Source organism: Neltuma alba, unplaced genomic scaffold (genome assembly GCF_004799145.2).
Source record: "Neltuma alba isolate B1F8T4 unplaced genomic scaffold, ASM479914v2 tig00010126_pilon, whole genome shotgun sequence".
NCBI lineage: Eukaryota > Viridiplantae > Streptophyta > Magnoliopsida > Fabales > Fabaceae > Neltuma > Neltuma alba.
In genome coordinates, this window is record NW_021635077.1 from 442,181 (window position 1) to 451,663 (window position 9,483).

General features: G+C 31.0%; 1 protein-coding gene and 1 long non-coding RNA gene across 2 annotated transcripts; one reads left to right on the forward strand and one right to left on the reverse strand.

Annotated features, from left to right (window-relative positions):
* Positions 1 to 981: 981 nt before the first annotated feature.
* On the reverse strand, positions 982 to 2,740 carry LOC114754260 (uncharacterized). The gene is made up of 3 exons (XM_028943046.1): positions 2,667 to 2,740; positions 1,775 to 1,868; positions 982 to 1,282 (listed from the first exon to the last, which is right to left on the reverse strand). The coding sequence occupies exons 1-3, from the start codon at positions 2,729 to 2,731 to the stop codon at positions 1,082 to 1,084; spliced, it is 360 nt and encodes a 119-aa protein (XP_028798879.1). The 5' UTR covers positions 2,732 to 2,740; the 3' UTR covers positions 982 to 1,081.
* A 5,102-nt stretch (positions 2,741 to 7,842) lies between these two features.
* On the forward strand, positions 7,843 to 8,333 carry LOC114754258 (uncharacterized). The gene is made up of 2 exons (XR_003741142.1): positions 7,843 to 7,941; positions 8,065 to 8,333. It is a non-coding gene; the product is annotated as an uncharacterized LOC114754258 (long non-coding RNA).
* Positions 8,334 to 9,483: the final 1,150 nt, after the last annotated feature.

Below are 9,483 nucleotides of genomic sequence, written 5' to 3' on the forward strand. Positions count from 1 at the left end.
TGTAATTAAAAATCCTTGCTTGCTTGCTTGCTTGCATGTGCTGGTACGTGGAGCATCTGAAAAGAAAGGAATAGTTGGATTTTAGCATGGGATTTAGAGTATTCACTATTAGCATTTAAAAGTCTTTTTTCTCTACATAAGAGTGTTAAAAAAGGAGCAACATCATCCTAACCGTTAAAAATATTAATAATCAATATTACTTATTTAACAATAAATCATAAATGTTGGCTTTTGAACGGTTAAAATGACATTCCTCTTTTTTTTTTTTTTTTTTTTTTTTAAAACATCGTTTTACCACCTAAAGTCTAAGACGATGTTAAAATTAAAATAAACTTTTGAATATAAGCAACTTGTTTGTAAATTCTTTCAAAACAAAAATGACCCTCAACCTTTTTAATAATGATGAAAGTTATCTCTATGGATTATGGCAACAATGGGACTGCTACATTTCTGGTCAGCAAATGGCACTTTGAAGCTACCTGTTCTTTTAGTTAGAACAATCCCATCATCAAACACACATGTATTGTTTGGTAATGGGAAAAAGTGTTTTTATTTTTTTAAAAGCATTACCCACTTCTTTCTGAAAAAATATACTTTGTCCCGTATCAAACAGGGCTTTATTTGTCTGAATCATACTAAACTTTGATTCCCAAAGGCCAAAAATAACAATAAAAAGAACCAACAAATTGACTGAATGACACAGCCCAAAATTTTTTGTTTTTCAACCCATTGCCAAATCATTTACAAAATAATATCTGACAGTGCTTTCCTAGCTTTTTTTTTATTAATCCGAAAGAAAGGAAAATATAACAAAGAAGACAATACCAATAAAAGAAAAAAGAGAAAGTAATTAAAAAAATATGATACTGTAGTAGTTTACTACACATAGAAATTCGAAGAATACATAAAACTATTTATTTTTCTCAATTTCTCGGACAAGATTCAAGAATAAGATTTTTAAACGTAATCACAAAGAAAAAAACAATTTTGCTATGCTGATAATCGGCATCTCCTTGTGGATGATCTAGAAACACTGTTTTTTCTTACGGTCATGCGCAAGTAATATAATACATTATGGATTTTAACAGATTGATCCAAATTTGAGACATGTGAATCCTCTGCAACTGCAAGTGTGTGTTCCAGAGATATTTGTAGTGGTAGAGATCCTCTCTATTGTTGTTCGCCTCAAATTTCTCTTCTGTTTTTCCGCTTTTTGCTTCAGCAAGCATAGTTTCTTCTGGGTTTTGGCCGCAACTTCAAGGTGTTTCGTCTCTAACTTGTTCTGCAAAAGCACACGACAATTTGTTCAGCCAAAACAACAAAAGGGATATCAATTCTGTTTTTATCCCCTTAAACAAGATAATTGGAGATTAGTTGCAAAGTAGAATTATTAGTTTAGAAAGAGAGACTCATACAGACCTCTAATTTTGCTGAAGTTGTATGAACTAGCATTCTATTTTTTAAATGTACAGACACTTTTTCTGACAATAAAAAAATTATACGGAATGATACTACTAAAAGTTGGCTTCTTGTTGTTGAGATACTACTAAAAGTTCTTGTTTAAAGATTTATTAAGTAGCTTTTTTTATTTACATTATTTTAGTACATTTAGAAAAGGAATTGAGTCTAGAGGGATGAAAAAGTGGTTCATCAAAGAGGAAGGCGTTTTCCCACCTGTGAACAAAACGATCTTTAGTCATATGGTTCATTTTATTGGCAAAAAAAGAAAAACAAAAATCATATGAACCATCTTAATATACATCATAAAACGTACCTGAAATTTTTGCTGAAGTTTCTTCATCTTTTCTACAGCTATCCTGGTTTGCTCCAATTCCCAATCATCTATAGCAGCTTCCTTCCTTCTCATCCTACCAAAACGTTTACATGATCATCATTTCATTGCTAGTTCCTCTGTCAATTCACAAACGCACACACCCACAACTTCCACTAAGATTTGATTACCTTTCTGCTTTCATTTTTTCCCATAAAATTTTAGGTTACTTAGAAACTGATGCCTAGTTATAAAATTAGCACATAGACATTTTAGTATAAAAAACCCTTCTTGAACATTGAACTAAAATGAAAACACTAAAATGGTCCTCATGATTTCCCATGGTTTCTTATGTCTGCAATGTCTGCATTTTCCTTCAAACCCAATGCTAGTCCATGGAGATTGTTAAATTCAAGCAAATAAACAGCCTCTTTTGTCAGATTTAGATGTACATGTTCTAATTCTATAATTATGTGATGGTTCAAAAGGTTACAATGTGAATAATTCCTGTGATTCTCAAGTGCACAATAACGGCAACCAGGATCTCTTATAGTAAATGCATGTGTTTGGAGTGAAAAGGAAGGAAGAAAAAGAAAAATGGGTAAGCTTCAACTCTTATAGGATCAACAAGTGTAAAGGTGAGACCCATCCTTTCACTTTCTTTTTCTTCACTTCAGTTTATTACAGCCCTAGAAGATCTAAGTTCATATATTCGTTTATTGTACATGCTATCATGCCCATATGAGTATGCAAGAAATCAATATTAAACATAAAACATAAAATTTATAGCAACCAGATCATAAACAGTGCAGTTCATTTTTCATACTCCATATAACCTAATTATCAGTAAACTAATGCAGTTTTCTTTATTTCTTTTAACCCCCTCAATTCATACCTTTCCAACAGTTCAAGATGTCTGGCTCTCTTCCGCGAATCCCTTTCAGCTTCCAGCTTCTGCATTTCTATTTCATTCAAGTAGGCGTTATAAGGTTTGGGCCTGCCCAACAACTTTCTCTGTCCTTGATCTCTTTCAGATTTGCGATGTCCATGTATGCTGTTTATGCAGGCAAGACGACTGTGGCTTTCATAAGCAGTACTCTCTTTAACTGAAGGCAGTGTGTTGCTGTAAAGTTCATGATCAAGAAATTTTTTGCACATGGATGAGATACTCAATTTCACTTCTGGGCTTCTTTCATTTTGATCCAAACTATCACCACTATCCTCTGATGAGTGATATCTGGTCATAAAGTTAGTAGGTTTGCAAAATCTGTTTGCGTGCTCCAACCACTCTTCTATTTCACAGTAGCATGAGGAGCAGTGGTTGCTCTCAATGTAGGATTTTCCAAGGTTCTGGGATTTCAATAGTCAAACAGTGTTGATTTCCTCATTATGCAATAAATGTACAAGATAATATGGAACAGGCATCGTGGTAAATCAACAAATTTCATCTTTGGATCTATTAGACATTGAATATATGATATCCACATGCATTATTAGGTCCAACATTCAAGTGAAATCTATTATTACTCAAGCGATCATACACGCAGTATATTCATTTTCAAAACGAACATTTTTTGAGAGCAAATTGAGTTATCAGCTTCCACGTATTCCATAGTAATCCCAGGAAAGAACCATGATCTTGCTGGATATTAAAACGGGGAATTCAGGTTTGGTAACCAAAAACCAGCGATGCATTTGCTTGAGAGGGCCCCTAATTTCGCTATCAACTTTGGTCGGTAAGGAAAAAAGCTTAACTTAGAATTGCTGATAACTTTAAAAGAGTTGTAAATAAAAAGTTTTCAAAAATAAAATATCATATCAGTTCAAGCAGAGTGCATTAGTTAGTTAACTTATCATGATATACATTTGTTCTTAAATGGAATCGAGAGACATTCGTTTAGGCAAGATTCTTGCTGCTCCAGGGTCAAGAAACACGAACAAAGCACTAAACATTATACTTCTAACAAAATCCACTTATAAAACCAAGAACAGGTAATAAAATACCAAAAAGGCAACGAATTTAGAGAACCAAAAAAGATCCATCTCCATGGCATCGTAGAAACGCACAAGCAGATCTAACTAATCAGAGTAAATAAACTATGAAAAGATACCGAAAAGGGAAAGTAATCATTAGCTGAAACGACAGAAATTGATTCAACGTCTGGAGCATGTCTTTTCTTGGGTTAGGAGTAATCAATGTACCTGGTTTCTTGGGGAGGGAAATTGGGAGGCAATGTCGGAGTAGAACGTGTCTGAGTCCGAAGATGAAAGTTGAAACGGGTGGCTGCAAATCGGCGAGGGAGATTCAGGAAGAAGGGGCACGTGTTGTCCGGCATAGCCATCTTGATGCAGAATTCTTCTGGTGAAGGGCCTTGATGAAGAACGAAAAGGTAAAGGGGATTCGGATAGGTTGAGAACCCTATGGTTGTTGAAGTTGTGAGGAGCGAAATCTTGAAGGTGAGCTTTCTGGTGTTTGGTTTCTTGCATTTCACTCTGCGGCTCTGAGCATTCTCCTCTGCTCGCGAGCACTCTGTAAGTCTGTATCTTAACGGGAGCAGCAAGGCGCACAGAGAGGCTGGTAAATTTATAAGAAAAAAGGAGAAAGGAAATTCTATTTCATAAGAATAAATTTAAAATGTTAACAAAAGGATTTGAATTTAAAAATAATTTCTAATCAGGATTCTTAGAGTTGTTGTGTATTGAATCTATAGAAAAACTTTTTGGTAAATGTTTTTTAAATCTATTTCTTTTTGAATTCACTCTAAAAAATCTCGAGAGATATGTTTTTTATTTTATTAAAAACACATATTTACACATTAAAATTTGTTAGTTTTTCTTAATTTAATCAACAAGAATATTCATATATTTTTTAAGGAAAAATGAAAAAAAAATTGAAAATTGTCAATTCTTAAAGGAAGTAAACCCAAATTAAATTTTAAAATTTAAGAAAAATAATAAAAATATTTTTTTTTTAAAAGAAAAAATTTCCACCCTCTGCCAGAAGCTCGCCACCCTCAGAGGCTACTGGGCTGTGATTTATTCGCTTTATAATGCCAAAAAAAAAAGTTAATTCCTTTACTTTGGGTTAACATGAAGTAACATGTAAGTTAATTAAAAATAACAATTTATGTAAAAATAATAAGTTTTAATTGAAAATTTACAGGTTAAAGCGTGATATTAACCAAGTGTTTTTTCTTGTTACATGAGAGGAAATAACATGTGAATTAATTAAAAATTATAAGAATTTATATAGAAATTATAAATTTGATTGGAAAATGATAAGTCTAAACTTAAAATTAACAATGTGTTTTTTTACTGATACATAATATATGAAAAATGACAGTGTCATTTTTCGCAATCAAGACTTTCATATCCAAATAAATTGTTGTCATTTTTAATTGATTCACATGTTATTTTACATTAAATCAGAATAAAAGAATTGACTTATATTTCTTTTTATACTATAAATTTAACAAATTATTGGTAGCCCAATAATCACCTAATCTTTTGTTGGCCCAAATGACTATAATCAAATCTCACCCTACCACTTTCCTAAAATAAATTTTCATGACAAAAACAAATTCGGCCACATTTTCTTTTTCTCCAAAGCCTTCAAATCCTCTTTGCACACATTACATCGATAAAAATTACTCTCTAGATCATTCTTTTCTTCTCCTTTCTTTTTCCCTTGTGTTATAAGGAGAATGGACAATATCATTTTTTTTAATTAACTAGCTCTTATATTAAAAAAAATTAACTAGCTCTTGTATATAAAACTAAAGGTAGTATTACAATGTTAAAAAAAGACAACATTTTCAAAAATATTTTTTTTGCTTTTCATGGAACCATGATTTAAGGTCAAACCACATTGTTAGAGCCAAACTATAGTTTTATAAAAATGTGGGGTGTTTAGTAATTTTTTAGGTGAAACTATGATTTGGGTTCCAAAAATAATTTTGACAGGTTTGTCAAAACATGGGGTCTTGTTTATTTCAGCTAGTTTGGCCTAGACTTGGTCTCTGTTTGTAGTTTTTCTTCTCAAGATTGTCACAGAACTTGTGTGTCTCTATATGCATAATTGTAGATTGCCAATATGATTAATATATATTTAAAAATATTTTGAAACATTAAATATTTTAAGATTAATAATATCTTTAGATTTTAACTTTGACCTTGTTTTAATTTTGATTCTGAAATTTGATTTTGATCTGGCTAAATATTTCTGGCTTGATAATAGTGGCTTTGGTCTTTAAAACTTTCAAAATCATTTGTTTTAAATTTCAAACTAAAATAAAAATGAAGTCAAATTTTAAAAATTGAGGATAATATTAACCAACATTTTTATTTGGAAATTGCTGCTCTTTGGTGGTCTTATGTCACAATTTTTATCTAGCCTTATTTCATGTATATATTAAAGAAGTGCAAAGTTGCAGCGTCATGTTCTTTTCTAATTATATCCAGCATACTAATTTTATTTAAAGTTATTTGACCCGAAAATTTTTATTTAGAGTTAATATAATCTTTGGTCTTTACCAGCTTGTCCTTATTTTGGTTTTAGTCCCTTAAATTTCAAATCATAGGTTTTGGTCCCTCAAAAAGCAAAATAGTCTAAGTTTTTATTGGATTATAAGGATTAATTTTTAAATAAAAAAACTTGAGAGATCAAAACTTATGATTTGAAATTTGAGGAACCAAAACAAAAATTAAGATAAAATTAAATGATCAAAATTTGTATCAACCCTTTTTATTTATGATGTATCCATTATCCTAATTCTCTTTTGATTCTAAATGTAAAACCTTACAAAAATGGGTCTTATATTTAAAATCGAATGAGTTTTTTTTTTAATGTTTCTAGTATCTTAATTTTATTTATAATGCATAATCGCTTTAAATCATAAATAAAAATAGAATGTTGGGTGCAATTGAATTGGATGTATCATGAATAAAATTAAAATGCTAAATACTGGTGAGAAATAATATTAGAGTGCTATGCGGTATGCAATGACTTACCCATTAAAAATGATAATTGGATTAATACTATTATTATTTCTGCATAGAAAGTATGTAAGTGATTTTAAAAATAATTTTATAATATATAAAATAGGTGTGAGAAGAGTTTTGTTTTCACTAACATAAAATAACATGCCCATTAAAAATGATTAAAAAACTGGATTAATACTATTATCCTTTGGAGAAATTACAATAACATCCCATCCTAAAGAATTAAATAAAAAAAATCTCTTAAAATTATCAAATTATTATCAAGTTCATTGTAATAATTTTTATTTATTTAATTATCTAATTGCTCTTGTTTTTTTAAGTATGTATTAACAACTAGAAAGTAGTTGTTAATAACTTAAAATATAACGATTAACAACTATCACTGTAGATATTGATAACACATTTTTCTCAGTATATCACAAAAGTGTAATGTATGAGTTGTCAATATCTATCTTCATACTCCTTCCGGTTCAAAATATAAACTAAACTTTATCCATTACATTTATCAAGAAACTAATTAAAATTAATTTAAAATTTTTACCAAAAGAAATCAATTTAACACAATAAATGTGTAAGGTATATATTTGTTTTTCCTAATATACCCTTATTAATGAAGAGAATAAGTAAAAGATGTAATAAATGAATTAAAGAGTGAGAGAATATATGGGAATGAAATTAAAAAAATCTTATTAAATGCTTGGACAAAGTGAATGTTATCTTATAAAAAAAAATGACCATTTTAAAAAGTTTAGCTTATATTTTGAACCAGAAGGAGTAGTTGTTAATTATTACATCTTAAATTATTAACAACTACATTTTTAATTGTCAATTCATATTTAAAAATAAAGATAAGGATAATTTAATAATTAAATAAATGAAATTTTTTTGATTTTAGAATAATTTAATAATTTTAAAAGAGTTTTTATATTTAATTCTACCTTGTTACAATTTTCTTTTATTACCGAACACCGGTTTTAGGGGTTTAAGTAATCCAACGGTCCACAATTAATCTTCCTGTCCTCTACGATACATAAGATAGCAGACAAGATAGAGCGAAAGAAGCCGGGGACAGAGCTGGAGCTGGTAAAGAGGAAGCGAGGTTGGGAGAAGAAAGCGAAATACAGGCAGAACGGAGAACTGAACATTCTACTCCGGAGAAACCCGAACCGGTAATAGCTTCAGATCTTCTCCTTTCCCCTCAATTCCATGAATCCTGTCTCTCAATTCATTGTTATTGCTAACTCCGATTAAATTGAGGCCAAAACTTTGTCGGATTAAACTTCAATTTGTAGAGTGAGCCCTTTGGTAGTGCTTATCAACAATGGCTTCGTAGCTTGTTGGGCGATTTGGTTCTTGTGTGTTCAGTGGGCTGCATTTGGTCATTGCCCCTGTTTTTTCCCTGTTCTTTCTTAGTTTCTGCTGTCGTTTGTTATTCTCTTCTGCTGCTGCTTTCCTCCCTTTACTTCAGCGCAACATTGATATCACAGAAAAACAAGAAAAAACTTCTCTTCGTTGCAACATTGTTATTCTCTGCTTCTGATTTCTTCCATATATTGCGTCTCAAGTTTATCTTTCTTCGTAATGATTTTGAGGGAAAAAGCGTGTGATGATGCGTTGATGGTGGTTTTTTTTCTTTTTTGGGGGGGGGAGGGTTAGTGAAGGAATGGGCTATGGACTTGAAGGGTTATATATATGGTTAACAGATTTAGGTGAATAGTCAAAGAAAAGCAAATTAATTTTTTGAAATATTTTTATTAAATCAAAGCTAGGCAATAATAATTGACCTTAAAGGAAATCAAAATAATTAAATTTAATTTTATTAATAACTGAAAGAAAATTTTGTTGCTGAGTATATGCAGTTTAACTCAGTCGTACTATTGTTAATATTACACGACATTGTAAGGCTCATGTTCCTTTTAGTAATGGTACAGCTAAAAAAGTTTTTGACAAAAATGTATCATCCTAACATGTTTAATCTGTCAAAATCACTCTTAATGTAAAACCATCCAAACAAAAGTTCAAATCTACCCATATTCTATTTTGCAAATGCTAATCTAAACACACTATTAATTGGTTGTGATGTGCTGTTTGAGTTTTAAATTGCGTCATATCATCACTTTCTTCATGTTGTCTCTCGGCCTAATTTCTGCAATGGGATTTGGGGGAGTTAATTTAATAGGAGAGTAAAGCTTGATCATAGTTATATGCATATATAAATACATATACATATGTGCTTCTTTGCGTGTAAGCAGTGATTGAGGCAAACTGCATGCGAGAGGGTTGGAACTATTTGAGTTACTGAGAGTTCGTTAGTAAGTGTCTTTTTATTCGCTTTATAGATACAATGTATGCTTTCTGTTATTCTCCAATTCACTCGCTCCTCGACAATATATGCCTTTGTCATATGGCCATGAACGTAGAAATGTTGATTGATACTTGCTATCTAATTGCAGCAATGCCAATTCCTGAAATAGCTGATAAGGTTTCTTTGAATCGTTGATGAGATTTCATACATAATATGTTCTTTCCTTTTTTTTTTCTTCTTTTTTTTTTTAAATTGTCCTTTGTGAATAACCTATGGGAAATTTTATATCTTGACTCTCCCACTAACCCATTTTTTCCATGGGTCTGTGGAAGAATGACGTGATTTTATAATATCTAACGTCAAAGATGATGATGAGTAGTGTCCAACTGTGGTGGAACCAAGGACC